Raw genomic sequence first — 19,932 nt, forward strand, 5'->3', positions numbered from 1 at the left:
TTATCCCCCTCTCCCTCTCCTCTGGCCATGGTCTGTCTGCCCCATGTTTCCATGCCTGTGGGTGTATTTTGTTCATTAGTTTATTTTGTTCATTAGATTCCTCTTATCAGTGAGATTTTATGGTATTTGTCTTTCACCGAGTGGCTTATTTCATTTAGCATAATATTCTCCAGTTCCATCCATGTTGTCCCAAAAAGGTAGGAGTTCCTTCTTTCTTTCTGCTGCATAGTATTCCATTATGTAAATGTACTTCAGTTTTTTGATCCATTCATCTACTGATGGGCCCTTAGGCTGTTTGCAGCACTTGGCTATTGTAAATAAGCTGCTATGAACACTGGGGTGCACAGGTTCTTTTAAATTAGTGATTTGGGATCCTATATTCCCAGCAGCAAAATTGCTGGGTCAAAAGGCAGTTCCCTTTTTAGTTTCCTGAGGAAATTTCAGTTTTCCATCGTGGCTGTACCAGTCTGCATTCCCACCAACAGTGCACTAGGGTTACTTTTTCTCCACATCCTCACCAGCACTTGTTTTTCATAGATTTATTAATCATGGCCATTCTGACAGGTGTGAGGTGATAGCTCATTGTGGTTTTAATTTGCATTTCTCTGATGGCTAGTGATGTTGAGCATATTTTCTTATGTCTATGGGCCAACTGCATGCCTCCTTGAAGAAGTGTCGATTAGGTTCTTTGTCCATTTTTTTTAAGTGGATTGTCTTCCTGGTGTTAAGTCACATGAGTTCTTTATATATTTTGGGATTAAACTTTTGTCTGATATATCATTGGCAAATATGTTCTCCCATACAGTTGGTTTCATTTTCATTTTGATGATGGTTACTTTAGTTGTGCAGAAGCTTTTTAATTTGATGTATTCCAAATTGTTTATTTTTTCTTTTATTTCCCTTGCCCTAGGAGACATAAGGGCAAGAATATTGCTACATGGGCTATCTGAAATATTACTCCCTATGTTTTTCTCTAGGACTTTAATGGTGGCATGACTTATATTTATGTTTTTTTATGCAATTTTAGTTTATTCTGGTGTATGCTGTAAGTTGGTGGTCTAGCGTCATGTTTTTGCATGCACCAGTCCAGCTCTCCCAATTTATTGACGAGGTTATTTTTACTCCATTGTATGTTCATGTCTCCTTTGTCAAATATTAATTGACCATGGAGACATAGATTTATTTCTGAGCTTTCTATATTGTTCCATTGATCTATGTGTCTGTTGTTGTGCCAGTACCAGACTGTTTTGATTACCGTGGCTTTGGAGTATACTTTGACACCAGATATTGTGATCCCTCCTACTTTGTTTTTCTTTCTCAAGATTGCTGTGGGTACTTGGGGTATTTTTAGGTTCCATATAAATATTTGAAGTATTTGTTCTACATAGGTGAATTATGCCATTGGTATTTTAATAAGAATTGCATTGAATCTATAGATTACTTTGGGTAGTGTGGACATTTTAATGATATTAATTCTTCAATTCCATGAACATGGTATAGGCTTCCATTTATTTGTATCTTCCTTAATTTCTTTCTTCAATGTTCTATTGTTTTCCAAGTATAGGTCCTGTATCTCCTTGGTTAAATTTATTTCCAGGTACTTTATTTTTCTTGTTGCTATTGTAAATGGGATTTTTTTTCCTAGTTTCCCTTTCTGGTATTTCATTGTTGGTGTACAAAAATGGCATCAATTTCTAAATATTTTGTATCCCAGTACTTTCCCAAATTCACTTATTAGGCAAAGTAATTTTTTGGTGGAGATTATAGGGTTTTCTATGTACACTATCATGTCATCTGTGTATAATGACAGTTTTACTCCCTCCTTTACAATTTGGATGCCTTTTATTTCTTTTCCTTGTCTGAACTCTGTAGCTAGAACTTCTAATACTATGTTGAATAAGAGTGTTGAAAGCAGATGCCCTTTTCTTGCTTCGGATCTTGAGGGGAAAACTTTAGTTTTTGCTGATTGAGTATAATGTTGGCTGTAGGTTTCTCATATATAGCTTTTATTACATGGAGGTATGCTCCCTCTAATCCCACTTTGCTGAGTTTTTATCATAAATGGGTAATGGATTTTATCAAATGCGTTTTCAGCATTTATTGATATGATCATATGATTTTTGTCCTTCATTTTGTTTATGTGGTGAACTACATTTATTGGTTTGCAAATATTATACCTCCTTGCATCCTTGGGATGAATCTCACTTGATTACGGTGTATGATCTTCTTAATGTATTGCTGAATCCAGATTGCCAATATTTTGCTGAAGATTTTAGCATCTATGTTCATCAGAGATACTAGATACAACAACTCTTTGTTGTGCCTTTACCTGGTTTTGGAACTACAAAGATAGTAGCCACATAAAAAGAGTTTGGGAATCTTCCCTCTTCTTGAATTTTTTGGAATAGCTTGAATGGATGGGAATTAGTTCTTTAAATGTTTGGTGAAATTCACCTGTGAAGTCATCTGGTCCAGGGCTTTCTTTGCCTGGAGGTTTTTGATTGCTGCTTCAATTTCACTAGTAGTTAATGGTCTATTCAGGCTTTCTGCTTCTTTATTCAGTTTTGGAAGACTGCTATGTTCTAGAAATTTGTCCCTTTCACCCACTCTGTCCAACTTCTTGGCATATAGTTACTCTCAGTAATTTCTTACAATCCATTGTATTTCTGTGGTATCGGTTACACTTTCTCATTCAGTTCTGGTTTTATATATTTGGGTCCTCTCTTTTTTTCTTGATGAGTCTGGTTAAAGATTTGTTAATTTTGTTTATCTTTGCAAAGTACAAGCTCCTGGATTTATTGACCCTTTGAATTGTTCTTTTAGTTTCTATGTCATTTAATTCTCCTCTGATCTTATTTCCTTCCTTCTACTCACTCTGGTTTGTGGTTGTTCCTTTGGTTCTTGTAGTGTAGGGTTAAGTTGTTTATTTGAGATTTTTCTATCTTCTTTAGGTAGCCTGTATTGCAACTTCCCTCTTAGGACTGCTTTCACAGTGTCCCATAGGTTTTGGGTTGTTGTGTGTTCATTTTCATTGTTTCCAAATACTTTTTGATTTCTTCCTCGATCTCATTGTTAACCCATTCATTATTTAATAACATGTTATTTAGTCTCCATGTATTTGAATGTTTTTGAGTTTTTTCCTTGAGGTCGGTTTCTAGTTTCAAGTCATTGTGATCCAAGTATATGTTTGATATGATTTCAATTTTCTTGAATTTGTTGATGTTATTTTGTATTCTACCATGTGGTCTATCTTTGAAAACGTTCCATGTGCATTTGAACGAATGTATTATTTGCTTTTTTTGGGGGGGGTGAAAGGTTCTATATATATTAATTAAGTCCATTTAATCTAGAGTGTCATTCAATGCCACAATATGCCTGTTGATTCTTTGTTTGGAAGCTCTATCTGTTGTGGGTAATGGGGTGTTAAAATCCCCTAAATGACTGTGTTGCTGTTGATCTTTCTTGGAGTCCTTCAAGATTTTCCTTACATATTTAGGTGCTCCTACATTGGGTGCATATTTACAAGGGCTATATCCTGCTGATGGACTACCCCGTTAAGTAGTATGTAGTGACCTTCTTCGTCTCTTTTTATGGCTTTTGTTTGAAGTCTATTTTGTCTGATGTAAGTATTCCTACCCCTGCTTTTTGGTCTGTTTACCTGGAATATTTTTTTTCCATCCCTTCACTTTCAGTCTGTGTAGATCTTCTGTTCTGAGTTGGGTCTCTTGTAGACAGCATATATACAGGTTGTACTTTCTTATCCATTCAGCTAACCTATGTTATTTGATTGGAGCATTTAGTCCATTTACATTTAATGTTATTATTGATAGGTGCTTATTTATTGTCATTTATTGTGTACCTGTGTTCTTTTCTATTTCTTCTTATACCAGTCCCTTTAGCATCTCTTACAGTGCTGGCTTGGTGGAGACATACTCTTTTAGCTTTCTTTTGTCTGGAAAGCTCTTTATTTCACCTTCAACTTTAAATGAGAGTCTTGCTGGATAGTGTAGTCTTGGTTGTATGTCCTTGCTTTGAATTACTTGGATTATTTTGTGTCAAACCCTCCAGGCCTTTAGTGTTTCTGTTGAGAAATGAGCTGATAGCTATATTGGAGCTCCCTTGTATGTTACTAGCTGTTTCTCTCTTTCTGCCTTTAAGGTTCTCTCTGTCTTTAAATTTTGCCATTTTAATTATGATGTATTTTGGAGTGGGTCTCTTGGGTTCATCTTTATTGGGACCCTCTGTGCTTCCTGAATTTGGTTGACTTTTCCCTTTATCAAGTTAGGGAAGTATTTTGTCATGATTTTTTTAGAACAGGTTTTCTATCCCTTGGTCTTTTTTTTTCTCCTTGTGATATTCCTATGACGCAAATGTTGTTATGTTTCATGTTGTCCTGAAGCTCCCTTAAAATATCATTTTTTCAGGGTTTTTTTTAGTCTTTTTTCATTTTGTTGCTCTGACTGGGTATTGTTTCTACCTTGTCTTCCAGCTCACTGATTTGGTCTTTTGCTTCATCTAGCCTGCTTTTGATCCCTTCTAGTGTATTCTTCATTTCAGATATTGTAGTCTTCTTTTCTTTGTGGCTCTTATTCATGGCTTCTATGTCCTTTTTCATGCTGCTGAAGTTCTCACTAAGTTCCTTGTAGCTCCACAAAGTTCTTTGTAGTTCTCACTGAGTTCAGTGAGCATCCTTATAAACATTATTTTGAATTCTATGTCTAGTAGGTTGCTTGCCTCTATTTCATTTATCCCTTTTTCTGGGGATTTTTTCTTTCCTTTCAATTTGAGATTATTTCTTTGTCTCTCCATTTTAGGTTATTCTTTGTTTGTTTGTTTGTTTGTTTCTGCATCTCAGATTGGTGTGATTTGACTCCCTGTCTTCATGGGGTGGCCTTCTGTGGTAGGAGTCCTGTGGGACTTAATGGTGTAGTCTCTTTGATCTCCTGATCTGGATGCTGAGGGATGCCCTTTATTCAATTTATGTGGGCTATCTTGTTGTACTTGGGTTTTGATTATTCATGGCTCATTAAATGGCTCACTCCCTGCCAGCTGGCTGATGGGGAATCATAACCCCTGCCACATCTTATACACGCCCATTGTGAAGTGTCTTCTATATACCTTGGCTCAAAACTTCCTATCAGCTAAGATTACATTGATTGTTCAGGTTTTTTTGTCAGAAGATACGTTGAGAATTTGAGTTGGGCATTAGAAGACTCAGCTTCCACCTACTTGGCCACTATCTTCCAACCTCTCTGTTTGGATGAAATGCCAGCCCTTGACTGCATCAGGGCCTCCACCAGCAATCTGGCATCCGGCCCTGGCCAGTTCAGCTGCAATTGCCTGGTAGATACTGCATTTGTGGGCAAGGTCCGCTCTCAACATATCATTTCTATAAAGCATTACCTTTCAAAATTTCAAGATTTATTCAACTACCTAATTTATATATATATATTTATATATTTATATATATATGGATATATATAAAATCTTTAGACATGTGTGTATTCACAAATATCTTTAGACTTCTCTGCTAAGTCTCCTACTCTATAGTTTAAAAAATTTTTTGACATTAAGTTCAGCCTTACAGAAAAGTTGGCAAGAGAAGTACAAATAATTTTTATCTGAACCATTTCAGAGTAAGTAGGCTACATGATGTTCCTTCCCCTCCTCCCAAATACTTTACAGTGTAATTGCTACAAACATGGGCATTCTCTTAAATACCCACAACACAACTCATTAAGTCAGGAAATTTAACACGAATATATTTCTACCATCTAATCTACAGACATTCAAATTTCATCAAGTGTCCCAAATATGTTCTTACAAAACAAGGATCCAATGCAGGATCATGTGTTGCATTTAGTTGTCATGTCTCTTTAGTCTCCTTCAATCTAGAGCAGTTCCTTAATCTTTCCTTGAATTTAATGACCTTGACATCTTCTTCATAGTTAGGAATTATATTTAGAATCCAAGAGTTACGTGCTTGATGTGTTTGCCTTTGGGGCATCAATGTTTGCAAACCTTCTAAGTAGAGACATCTAGGTAACATGTACACACACACACACACACACACCCTTACACATGGCATATTTATTTTTGCAACATATCGATCTATACATTTCAAAAGCCATGAGTTCATATTGACCCTTCCAATTCCAATCCAACATCATTGGGTTCAATTTTTTCCTCTTTGATTTGTCATTCTTTTTTCCAACAGCAACAAACTTGGCTCCCATTGTCATTATTTTTCCTGATTTTTTTAAGCCCCCTTTATGTAGTCAATCTTTTGTCTCCATCTTGACTGCTACATGGATGCCCTTGTTACTTAGTTCAGACTCTGACAACCCAACTGGGACCACCATCATCCTCCTAAACAAACGCTTTCCTTGTCCTACTCAGAGACTCAACACCCATCTAAGCCACCACTACTGCCATCTTCCCAGCATGGATGCCTTCCTCACCCATTTCACTCCAACCACATGCTACACATGCACTTCTATGCTTGCTCTACCACACCTAAAGGCTTTTGTTCTGAATTATTCGAGAAGAAAGGAGGGGATAAAGGGAACTTCACAGTTTTTAAGTTCAGATGTAATTGCCTTTCTTGATGCTAAAAAGTGGGTTTTAATAAATAATTCACAACTTTGACTTACATTACTCATTGGGATTTGGTCTAAATTTGGGTATGTGGGTAATAAGAGATTTAAAGCCATAAAAAACTCTGTCACAAGAATAATGCATAAATAAATCACATGATGTATATTCTGTACTTTTGCATTGAAATGTTACCTATCCTATCATAAATGAAATTCCCCAGAGAGAAATCCATAGGAATAAGAACTGGGAACTGCCCTTCAAATTTAGTCTCCCTTCCACTTTACTGTTCTGGACAAGAGCTGCTTTTTCAGACGTCAGCTGACTTGCCTAAAGGGGTTTGCCTCCTAGGAAGTCATATTATGTATTGATTGATTACACACCAGTGACTGCTAATGTATTTCATTAATAACATTTACAAGCTCACTTGTCTTTTTGCTCTCTGAGGTGTCTGGTGGTTTTCTGTGAAAGCATATCACACTTAGCAAAAAAAAACAAAAGATTTTCTTAACTAGTATTACCAAACTGAATCTTAGTTTTAATGTAATTAAATAAAAGCTTGCTATTTAAAGTAATACTAAGTTTACTACAGCAACGGGCTATTTTTTTGTTTTTTTTGGAAACAGAAAGGGGCATCTATTTAAGGAACTCAGATTTTCATTACTTAGCAACTTATTTAATAAAGTATTTACTATTTATTGAGTACCTACTTTATGCATAACACTACATGAGCTAGAGGCTACATGAGATTAAAATTTCATAATAAGCGTAATAGCTCAGATTTTTTAAAATATTATAAAATGTTAGTAATTTTACTAAGTAGTTTTCCTGTATCATCCTGTTTACTCTTCACAGCAATCAATGGTATGAGGCAGAGACTTTTTTTAAACACTTGTAGAGGAGCAAATTGATGTCCTTGGAGGATTTTAGCGACTTTCTCAAGGTCACAAAATTGTATGGAAAATCCTGCTTTTCATTCATTCATTCATTCATTCACTCATTCAAAAGTATTTATTGAGTCCTTTCAATGTGTTAGTACTGGGCTTGGTTCTAGAGACAAAGTGATAGAGCATATGGAGAACCCTGTCATCATGAAGCTTATAGCTTGGCAGGGAAGGTGGTCAAATAGTGTGATAACTGGCTGGCCACACAAAGTATAGGGTGTTAGGGAGGCACTCAGTGGGCCAAAAGAAATTAGCTGGGTGCAGGGGTGAGGAGAAATTTCTATGCAGGGAGAGCATTGTGTTTGTCATTGGTTGCAAAATTTAATATCACTATACTTAGCTATATAGAAAAACTATAGTTTCTTTGTTTCACCTATAATTCTTATGGTTGGACTATCCCTATGTTCCTACCCACTGTCTGGGAGGGAAGTAAAATTTAGTCCCTTCAGATAGAGTTCAGTTTTTGTTGGATAAAAGCGTGCTAGTTCCTTTTCTCAGATGACGTTCCTCCTCCTTCTTTCCTGAAGGTGGTCCTGTCTGTACAGGATAAGGAATGGCTTATAAGATCTTGTGAGGAGGAAGAAGAGAGTGATGGGTCTCTAGGCTCTAGGACCACATGCCTTTGTCTGCCTGGCTGCTAGGAGCCCTGCTGGCCTCCATGCTAGTGTCTGCATCATTGGACTTCGGGTCTGTTCTCCTCGTGCAAGCAAGGTCTTCTGTAGTTCTCCTGGCAGGTGAAGGTTCACTCTGAGGCTTGGCTATAACACCTATTCACACCTAACCGAGGGTGTCTGTTCTGTACCTCAATTCCCTTCCCAGGCAACCCTCTCTAGAAGCTCCTCAGCCAGATTCTCAGGTACTTTTGAGTTTCTGAGAACTAAGGGTAAGGGTTTGAGGAAGCTCAGCTTGAGCACTTCCTCTGCTTACTCACTCTACGCCTCAGGGAACAACATTGTGGCTCAGCCCAGCCTGGACTGCGGCGGCCTGTCAGCGGCTTCCTCTGGATCATGGAATGACAGTGCCAGGGAGTGTGAGGAAGGGTTCCTTTCTGCCCTCATTGTCATCTCCACTTTTTGAAAGCTCATCCCACTCTCCGGCCTCTTTCTCTGTTTCATGTTTCCACAATCACCCTAGAATTGGAGAGGATTTCCCTCTTGTATCTGTTCCCTCCTATGTGAAACTCTATGGTGTGTCCCTGGAAATTCTCTCTCCAAATGCTCAAGAAAAGTGAGAGCAATTTAGACAAAACTTTCTCAACAGGTAGCCTGGGTCTTCCTACAAATTCCTATTTTTAAATGCTAAAAACTGAAAATTACCTCAGTCATTTTCTTCCATTCCTTCTAGAACAAACCTTAATCTCATCCTAGACAGAGAGATGCCTCAGCAGGCTGAGGTGAAGATCATGTTTTTAGATAGGCAAAAGTGGAAAGCATGCTAATAATTTTGGAGTACTCCTGAAAGTACTTGGAAGTAATCAGATTTTCAAGTACTTTGAAGTTCTCAATTACAGGTGCCAGAGCCCGGACTGAGAAAGAGTGTGGCCATTTACGGAACTGAAAGAAGCTGACCTGGCTCTTACACTACAGGAGAGAGGGTACCTAACAAATGCCAGGGGGTATAAAAAAGGTATCGATCGTTTAGTGCTTACTCTGTGCCAGCACAGAGGACCATAAGGAAAGACCTTCCCAAGGGCTACGGGAAGCCATTGAACAGAGTACTGAGCAAGAGGGTGGCAGGACCATGTGTGCTTTCTGGAAGGGTCCCTCTGGCTACAGGGTGGAAAACGGATGGAGAGGAAGAGAATGAGACTAGATGCAGGGAGTTTGGTAAAGTGTCATTGCAGGAGCCCAGGTCAGAGATGATGGCTAGGATGGGGGAGGAGCAACCGAGATGGAACCTGAGGATGCATGTGTATACCATAGAGCCAGTGCTTTCTGACTCAGTGTAGATGCAGGCAGCGGACACAAAGGACGTCTCAAGGATGAACCTAAGATTTCTGGCTTGAACAACAAAATAGATATGGTGAGTTTCTAAGACAAGAAACTCTTGATAGGACACAGATTTCTGGGGAGGGATGAGGTGGTGGAGCTCGATTTTGGACACTTTCAGGGCTGGCAGCCATCACAGAACAGGCCTTCAGTATCCATGAGCTTATCGTATATTTAATAAGGTGAGAATTTCAAATAACAGGCATTCTACAACCTTTACATTCATCTACAGTCTCCTCTGAAAATTTGATTTAAACATAAAATGAGGACATTGATTTTCAGTGTGATTCTGCAGTCTGTGGCTTACCACATCTATTCCTTCTGCCCTTGAGAAGTCTGATTATGCATGCACCTCTCTCCTCGGTTTTAATTCATATGAAAACCTACAAATCATTTCGGGTGAACTGAATCCATATCCTCTTACCATGGAAAACAGAAATACATGCATTATCGTATATACAAATAAAAGCACTTTAGCATCAGACCTAGGAACACATTTAACTGGCAGAGGCCCTCTTCTAATTGTTCCTGGAAGTCTTTAAGTCAATTAATCCAAAACCAAAGCTCTCATTTTGTCAGCTTTCCAACTTATGACTACCTTATAAGATATCATGTAAAAGGTCACCTTATTTATTACCTAGGTATTTGATTGTAATCTTCATTACTTTGGAGGATATCCCAGGAAGTCGTACTTCTCAAACCCACTGGTTTACCAAGTTTTTCTTTCATGACTGAGAAGCTGTTTAGACATTTGTTTTAAAAATTTTCACCTAGGCTATGTATGCTGTAACCATTTTTTGGAGCAAGAGAATTAATGAATTCATGAGCTCTCCAGTTAAATAGAAAGCTATTCATTTGGGTCTTTTAGAGTGGAGCCAAAATTATTTTCTGAGGAGAGTCAGGGCCCTGCCTATGGAACAGTGAAGAGTGTTTTGTTTTGTGTATGGGTGTTTAATTTCAGGCACAAGTTCTTATTAGTATCCTAACCAGGCCAAACTGTTCAAATATACATCTTTGAACTCAACTAGCAATACAGACTAGCTGTGGCCCTGTTAGTAATCAGGAATTAACTGCCAAACTCAGAGCTGCTTGGTAGCTTTCAAAAGCTCATCTGAGGAAAAAGAAAAGGTACATGTATGTTTGTTTGAAAGATATGCTATTTGTCCATTCCTCTCTATATATATTTTGAAATTTATTCCCAAGATAAGTCAGATCTTTAGAGAGCTACATATGTGGACATTAAGAAATTCATTTCTAAAATTAATCAATGAACTTCTCTTAGCTTCAATTTCTAAAATGCAAAACAAAGGAAGATTCATTCATTCAATGGTCATTCACTGAACAACTAATATCCAAAACTTTAGGTTGACAAAATGGAATAAGACATAGTTCCACTGCTCAAACACCCGTTTATCTATCTTTCTAAGTATCTTTTTCTATGACTAAAGAGATAATTATAATTCTATATGATAAGCACAATCATTGAGAAATACACAACATACAGAAGCAAAAGGAAGAGCACCTTAGCCAGCCAGCGTGCAGGGGAAGGAAAGTGGGAGAATGACTGAAGGATATTGAGGTGTCTTGGAATAATTATGCCCACCTTCACAGGATTAGTGCAGTATTAGTAGGGATCAAATGAGAGGAGGTGTGGGAGAGCACTGTCAAAGCGGGGAAATAGCTACTCAGATGAAGAATAGAGGTATCGGCTTGGCAATGACACGGAAACTCCAAATGGGCTTATTAGTAAATATGAAAATGTATTATCTCACATGACAAAAGGTCCAGAGGTGGGGCAGCCTCCAAAGTTGGTTGATTTAGTGGCTTGATTATGTCATCAAAGACCCTTGCTCTTCCCATCCTCAGCTTTACCTTTTTCAGGGTTGGCTTACCATGTGAAATGGAGCACCTCAGGACAGAACAAGGTGGCTGTAGCAGTTTAGGCATCATAGGAAGACACAGAGGGTCCCGGGGAAGACAGAGACCGTTTTTTCCCTTGTGTCTCCTTCTTAGGAGGGAAAAAATTTTCCCAAAGACTTTTGAAGGTTTCCCCTCACACCTCAAAAGCCTGGATTTAAGCACATGCCCATTTGTAAAACAATTACTCATTTGGGGTGCCATCTATGTTAGAGAATCAGCCACACAATGCCACAGTGGTGTTATGGGCACAAGAAGTTAGATGACTTGAAAGAAGACGTTCTTTCTTCTGAGAATCTCTCACTTGCCAAATTTTAAAAAATCTCTGCACTTTCTACTATAAAGGACATACAGCTTTTCCTCTACTTTCAATGCCTAGAAAGCAAGGTGGGTGGAAAGGGATCAAATCATACTATACTACTCATTTTGCAGCCCAAACTCATGCATTTCAAACGAAACTTACCAAAGTCTACCAGTTTAACTCCTCCTTCAGTGGTCAACAGGATGTTATTTCCTTTTACATCACGATGGATAGTTTTGTTGTTATGCAAATGTTGAAGTCCCTAGAAGATAGAAAATATTTCTTTTTATTTTATTATTTATCCTAACCCGAGGACATGCTTATTGATTTTAGAGAGATGGGAAGGAAGGCGAGGAGAGAGAGGAGGGAGAGAGAGAGAAACATTGATGTGAGGAACATTGATCAGTTGCCTCTTGCACCTCCCAACAGACCAAACCTGCAACCCAGGCATGTGTCCTGACCAGGAGTTGAGCCTGTCGTGACCTTTCGGTTTATGGGACGCCGCTCCAACCAACTAAGCCACACCAATCATGGCAAAATATTTGTTTTTAAAGAAAGCATCAAACAAAAGAATATTTTTAAGATGGATGCATTTGTGCAAAACCAATTGGAAACACAGTGAAAATTAACATTCAAGCATTCTTAAATGTTTAATAATGAATTAGTCATATCAAATTACATCATTTCCATTTTGGACTACATAAAAATTCCTAAAAGTGGGGCATACCCCTAGTGCTTATCAGCTATTTTATTAAAAATGTGTTGATCTCAACAAAAGAAAATGTTCTATGAATTTATGTTAAATGGTGGCAAATAAAAGCCTTACTCTTAGCAAAAAATACACATAATCTACCTTCATCATAATCACAATCTCAGAAATATACTTAGAAGATCAGAACTCAAGGTGCTGCTGACAAAAGGAGGGTAGATTTCTAATGGAAAAAAGAATTTAGCTATGCTAAACATTCCAGATTTTGCACATACTCTTGCATCAATAAATACTAATGTAGTAATATTTTTCTAAAAATAGGATCCACATTTTTTATTTAACTAGAACTGCCTCATAAATAATGCACAAACCATTGAAATTGCCTTACCATTAGTGCTTCACGTAAAATATAGGCAATTATGGGCTCATTCATTCTTTTACCCTTTTTCAGAAATCCTTTCACAAGATCAGTCACTGATCCTCCATTGCACAGCTATAAAAGAATATTTCAAGATTAATATTAAAATGAATGTGGCATTTTAAGTACTTGCTATAAAAGGTTTCCCCAAAACATTTAAAAAATTGTTCCATTTTTTGTTTCAAGTGACTATTTTCATCATCCTTTTGGTTTCATAGATGAATGAACACATCCTTTGTGCCAAGCATATTCTTTTTTTTTTATTTTATTTTAATTTATTTTTTCAAATACATTTGTCTCTGCCTCCCTCCCACCATATACTCTTAATCCATTTATAATATTATCTCTATGACTCACAACTCACTGAAATAGGTATTATCACCTCCATATTAAAGATTGGAAAACTGAGGCACCAAATAATAAAGTAACCTGCAGAGGTCACCCAGCAGTGACAGAGCTAGGATATGAACTCAGTCTGACTGCAGAGTCAATACCACAGTGCTTAGTGATCATCCCCCAATATGCTTCATGGGCTGGCTGGCTGATCTAACCACCATGTAAGATATGTTTCTATTTAAGAAAGTTTTAAAATCTAAACATGAACTTGCAAATGAACAATTAGATGGCACCTCATTTATAACTAGTGTCCTTCTACATTCAAAGAAATTTTCTTTCAGCTTATACAGGAGTAGATACTGCCCTAGCATTCCAAAACCTGCATTTTCTTCCCTGTCAAGAAGGGGGAATGCCCTCTGACTGCATAGGCAGTAGAGGGCCCTGCCCTGGCAGTGCAAAACCGTCTCAGCATAATCAGCTCATGAAATGACTCAAAGCTGACTGAAAAGAAGTTAGAGCCCTTTAAATTGCAAGGCATTTATTTAAAAGAACCAAGTTTCAAAAGAACCAAGTTTCAAGATCAGTTTGAGAATTTCTAAAAATCACTGCAGAGACTAAACATCTTTTCCTGTTTCTCCAAAGTGTGCCTCTCTGTGGCTGCCTCTTCTGTGGTTGACTGTTATGTTAATGCAGAATAAACAGCTAGACTGTTGCAGGGAGAATAAAAGAACCCCCCAAAATGTGCAGTAAATAAAATTTTTAAATGAAATATAAGTCCTAATGCAATCATACAATTTGCACTAAGCAGTTCAAATTTTACTTCTGGATATCAGTTTTTACTTAAAACAGTTATTTTTCCTATCTGTTAAGGTTTAGAATACAGAATTTTTTATAATATACAGTAAGGGATATTGAAGTATAATTTACATATAATAAAATTCACTCAACTTAGTATACAATTCTGAATTTCGACAAATGTATTGGGTTGGCCAAAAAGTCCGTTTAGGTTTATCCATAAAACAAAAGACACATTTTTCATTTTCACCAATAACTTCACTGACTTGGATGTTTTGAGTACGTCGGCTGTCTCCTGCTCTTGGCCTCTAGTGGGTAGAGGCCAGGGAGCTGCTAAATATCTCCCAATGCATAAGACAGCCCCACAGCAAGTAATTATTTGGCCAAAACATCAACAGTACCAAGAAACTTCACAAACCACTTTTGTCACATTCAATCAGTCACAGCGCCTTCTCCATACACTGCACAAATCTTTTTTTGGGTGTTTCAGCTGTGTTTTTACATTTCTTGAAATAATAAAGTATAATATGCCAAAAGTGTTGCATATTTTCTTCCAATTTCAATATTAAATTGGCTGCACAAAAATTCATTAATTCTGATTTAAAAAAAAATACATGCTGATAAGACAGCTGTCACAATACAATCTAACAAAACTGTTTTGAATGAAGTTAAAGACAACTAAGCACTGCTAGAGCCATCTTACGGGAAAAAACCAAAGGAAATTTTTGGCCAGCCCAGTATTAGTCCTGTAACCACTACCAACCCCAATCAAATTAGATAAAATAGATAAAAATGTTAATCTATACAAGATAAGATATCGAACAAATCCATCCTGCAAAAATCTTCCTTTGTCTCTCTTTGTAGCCAAACTCCTCTCCTGGCTCCTGGCAACCACTAACCCATATTCTGTCCCTATAGTTTTTGTTAAAGAAATTGAATGATAAGTGTGCAGCCCATTAAATCTGGCTTCTTTGACTTAGCATAATGAATCTGAGATTCATTTACATTGTTGCACCTTCCTTTCTAAATGCTGTTTTAATAATATTGTTTGCGCCTTTTGTGGTGTTGAATATTCCATTAAATAGATAGACCACTGTTTGTTTATTCATTCACTAACTGAAAGATACTTGAGTTGTTTCTAGTTTTGTGCAATTATGAATATAACTACTAAACATTCACATATAAATTTTTATGAGAATATAGTTTTCATTTCTCCTGGGTAAATATCTAAGAGAAGGAATGGCTGGATTTGATGGGCCATGTATTTGACCTAAGCAACTGCCAGAGTATTTCCCAAAGTGGTTATGACATTCTGTATCCCATAAGCAGTGTATGAAAATTTTTCTTCTATATTTTCTTGAGGAAGTTTTATAGTTTTAGGTTTTATAAATAGGTAGTTCTATCATTCATTTTGAGTTAAATTTTGTAAATGATGTGAGGTTTGGATTGTATGTGGCTGTCCAATTATTATAGTACACTTTTCTACTAGTCAAAAATTTCCAAGAAACAGATAATATAACTGAATTGAGTTTAAAATCTAGTTGCCAACACCAAGAATAGGGAAGCCTTAAGTGTATATTATTATACTTATACAGGAGTAAAAGAAGGCAGCCTGAAAAGGCTACATATTGTATGATTCCAACTATTTGACATTCTGGAATGTTCTTTTTTAAAAAAATTTTTTGTTTATTTATTTTTAGACAGAGGGAGAGGGAGGGAGAAAGAGATGGAGAGAAACATCAATGTGTGGTTGCCTCTCACACGCCCCCTACTGGGGACCTGGCCAGCAACCCAGGCATGTGCTCTGACTAGGGATTGGACTGGTGACCCTTTGGTTCACAGGACGGAGCTCAATCCACTGAGCCACACCAGTCAGGGCTGGAATGTTCTTTAAAAGAACAAAATTGAAGTATAATTTTCTTAAACCATAGCTACACTAATTAAATAACAGAGCAGCACTGAAAATGAACTCTACTCAAGCTACAGTCAAACATTTAAAAAAAACCCACCTAAACCAAAAAGGATAATATTCCATAAACAGATCATTATAACTAATTTCCAAAGTTAGCCTTTGTAATTTTTCTAAATGTATTCTGTCTTTACCATGTTAGAAGAAGATATGAGATTTTTATTCAAATTTCTGAAAAAGGACTACTAATTCCTTCTTGGCATTTCTGTTTTTTACTGCTTTTCAGTTGTTTTTGTTTATTCTAAGAATGCTCAAAGGCCATTCGTTTAGTCCATAGTATTCTATGAAAGACCATAGAAATTCTTGTTTTCTAATACTCATTCTAGTTTTTACTTTGCTTATTTTATAAAAGTGGTTTCAACATTCATGTTTGTCTTTTGTAAAAACTAATCTTTAGCAAATGCCCAATAGTAGAATTTTGTATTGTATGATAAGTGTATGTGAAATGTTATAAGACTGCTGTGGTGCTTCTAAAGTAAGTGCATCATTTTACCCTGCCTAAGCAATGCGCAAAAGTTCAATTTAACTTGCAGCTTCACAAATCTCGGTATTAATAGCATTTTTAATTTTAGCCATTTTAGTTGATGTGTACTAGTAATCTCATTGTGGTTTTAATTTGAACTTCATTAAAGACTAAAGGTATTGAATGTGTGTGTGTGTGTGTGTGTTTTGAGAGCCCAAATTTTTTGCTCACTTTTTAAAAAAATTGGGTAAATGCACTTTATTAGGTGAAATTTCTGTCTATTTCTAGTGTCCTGAGATTATCTGTCACAAATAGGTGTTGGATTTTGGCATATTTTTCATGATTTTCTTCTCTTTTTCTTAATACAGTGAATTATGTGATGCAGTAAATGTTAATGTGTAACAGACTTTTTTAATGTTTTCATAAACTAGTATTACTGGGATCAATCCCATTCAGTTATGATGTATTAACATTTTCTATATGTTACTGGGTTTGATTTGTTAAGGATTTTTGCATCTATTGTCATGCAGAGTGTTAAAATATAGTATTCTTTTTTTGCAATATCTTTATATTCTTTTGTCAGTATAATACTGGTCTCACAAATGAGTCAACAAGACTCATAATTTCTTTTTAAAAGATTTCATAGGATTTTCTTCCCCAGGATGGTAATGTAGACACATCCTGGTGGTGAAGAACTCTGTAGATCCATTCTCCAGTGAAACAACCATAACTGGTAAAAATTATAAAAATAAACAGCCATTTAAAATATTTTGAAATTTTATGAGGTCATGTAGCAAGTGATGAAACATTCAAGAATAAAACTAAATCTTAATAAGAACAGCAGGAGTCTGGGACACGAGAGCCACTCTATTCACCTCTGACCAGCCCAGTGACAGAAACGCTACTCCGGAGAAGTGTTTCCAAGAAAATGGGGTTCTCTCTTCCCCCATCTCCCATCCAAACAAAATTGATGAGATATGTGAAGAAACAGGAAAGTGTCATGCACACAAATGGAAAAACGCAGGCAACAGAAGCTGCCTGTGAGAGAGCCCAGATATTAAACTTAGCAGACAAAGACTTCAAAGTAGGCAATATGATGAATATGTTCAAAGAACTAAAGAAAAACATGCTTTAAGAAGTGAAGATATGATGTGAATGTCTCATCAAGTAGAAAATGTCAATAAAAATACAGAATTCATAAAAAAAAACAAAACTAAAGCGCTGGACAGGTAGTCCAGTTGGTTAGAGTGTCATCCTGATATGCCCTGCTTGTGGGTTCCAGTCAGGGCACACACAAGGAGGAACCAATGAATGCATAAATAGGTAGAACCACAAACTGGTGTTTCTGCTTCTTTCTCTCTTTCTCTCCCTCTCTCTAAAATCAATCAGTAACAAATTATAGAAAAAAAATTTTGGAGTTTAAAAGTAGAATAAGGTAAATGAAAAATACACTGGAAGAACTCAACAGTAGGTATGAACTGGCAAAAGAGGAAATCCACAAACTTTAAGAGAGATCAATAGACATCATGAATATGAAAAGAGAGAAGAAAGAATATCTTCATTATAAGACCAGTCTAAGAGAGATGCATGCATACCAACGTTCATGTAATGGGAATACTGGAATAGAGGAGAAAGAGTACAGAGCAGAAGAAAATCTTGGAAGAAATAGCTGAAACTTCCCAAAATTAATGAAAAATATTACTCTATACATCCAATCAGCTCAATTAACTCAAGTAGCATTATAAAAAGAGATTCACACGCAGTCACATGAAATAAAAATGGTGAATGCCTAAGATAAAAAGAAAATATTGAAAGTAGGAGGGGGAAAATGAATTGTGAAGTGCTAGGGAATCTTAATGAGATTAACTGCTAACTTATCAGAAGCAGTAGAGGCCAAGAGGAAGGATAACATGTTCAAGCTGCTAAAGAAAAAACTGTCCAAAAGAATCTTATATCTCAGCCAAATTATATTTCAAAAATGAATAAGAAATACATTCTTAGGTAAACAAAACTCAAGAGAATCCATTGCTACCAGATCCACCTTATAAGAAATACTAAATGAAGTTATTCAGGCTGAAAGCAAGTGATAATAGACAGTGCTTTCAATGCAAATGAGAAAATAAAGAGCATCAGTAAAAGTAATCATTTGATTGAAAAAGACAGTGCAAATGCATATTTTTATTAACTGATTTAAAAAGCCACTGTATAAAACAATAAGGGCATAATTGCATTCTTGGGCCAACAGTATATAGAAATGCAAAATGTTCAACAATAAAAGCATGAAAAAAGTGAATTGGAGCAAAGCTGTATTGAATTAATGAAACCAGATGGTAACTCAAATTTACAGAAATAAATTTAAAAGCTAGAAATTTTAAATAAGAAAATAAACATAACCACTTGATAATTATATATTTGCTCTCCTCTCAGCTTTTTCAAAATACATAAAATTACATATAGTAACTATAAATATATACAGTATCATTTATTCATACTATATATAACAAAGCACAAAAAAGAAAAAAGGTGAAATAGAATTATACAGGAATAATATTTCTATAATTCTCTGGAATTAAATTATAAATATTTGATAGAATTCACCAGTGAAGCTACTGAGCCTGGTCTTTTCTTTGTGGAAAGACTTTTAATTAAAAATTAAGTTTCTTTTTATTAATATAAAGCTATTTGTACTTTCTAGTTCTTCTCTTGTTATTTTCATAGTTTGTGTGTTTTAAGAGGAACACAAGACAATAAATTGCCAGATATATTAACATAAAGTTGTTCATAATATTTTATTACTATCATATGAATAGCTGCAGATTCAGTTGTGATTTTCTCTATTTAACCCATAATATAATTAATTCATATCTTATACTATTTTCTAGACCTGTTTAGAGAGATCAAGTTTATTATTAAATTTTTCAAAGAACTTTTGTTTTCATTATATCTATTTTTTTATTCATTTTCTATTTAACCAATTTCTACTTTTATATTTCTTTTTTCAACTTATATTAGGTTGAATTTGCTTTGATGTTATTGGCATCCTGAGTCAAAAAGGTTAGTGATTTTACATTGTTATATCTTGCAATGTGATCACTCCACTAATTTTAGTAATCACCTGGCACCATACAAACTCATTACAATATTATTGACTATATTCTCCTTCACCTTTTTCACATTCCTCTACCCTTTCCACTCTAGTAACAATCCCTTTGGTCTCTGTTTTTAAGTCTGTTTTTGGTTTGTTTGTTCATTTGTTATGTTAAGATTCCACATATAAGTGAAAAGTCATATGATATTTGTCTCTCTCTACCTGACTTATTTTACTTAACATAATACCCTCTGGGTCCATCCATGTTGTCATAATTAGCAAGATTTCATTCTTTTTCATTGCTGTGCAATATTCACTTGTATACTTACACCACATCTTCATTACCCACTCATCCATCCATAGACACCTAGGTTGCTTCCATATCTTAGCTCTAGTAAATAATGCTGCAA

General features: G+C 36.0%; 1 protein-coding gene across 1 annotated transcript in view; it reads right to left on the bottom strand.

The window, feature by feature from the left end:
* The window catches only part of MYO3A (myosin IIIA), a 199,902-nt gene that overhangs the window by 170,508 nt on the left and 9,462 nt on the right, over positions 1 to 19,932 (bottom strand). Inside the window, exons 3-4 of the mRNA XM_054590298.1 lie at positions 12,842 to 12,946; positions 11,907 to 12,006 (exon numbers count right to left, since the gene is read on the bottom strand). Of these exons, the coding sequence (XP_054446273.1) occupies positions 11,907 to 12,006; positions 12,842 to 12,946 (205 nt within the window). The remainder of the gene's footprint in view (positions 1 to 11,906; positions 12,007 to 12,841; positions 12,947 to 19,932) is intronic.

This window comes from Pteronotus mesoamericanus, unplaced genomic scaffold (assembly GCF_021234165.1).
Source record: "Pteronotus mesoamericanus isolate MK-2021 breed Mesoamerican mustached bat unplaced genomic scaffold, CSHL_Meso_final contig_130, whole genome shotgun sequence".
Taxonomy (NCBI): Eukaryota; Metazoa; Chordata; class Mammalia; order Chiroptera; family Mormoopidae; genus Pteronotus; species Pteronotus mesoamericanus.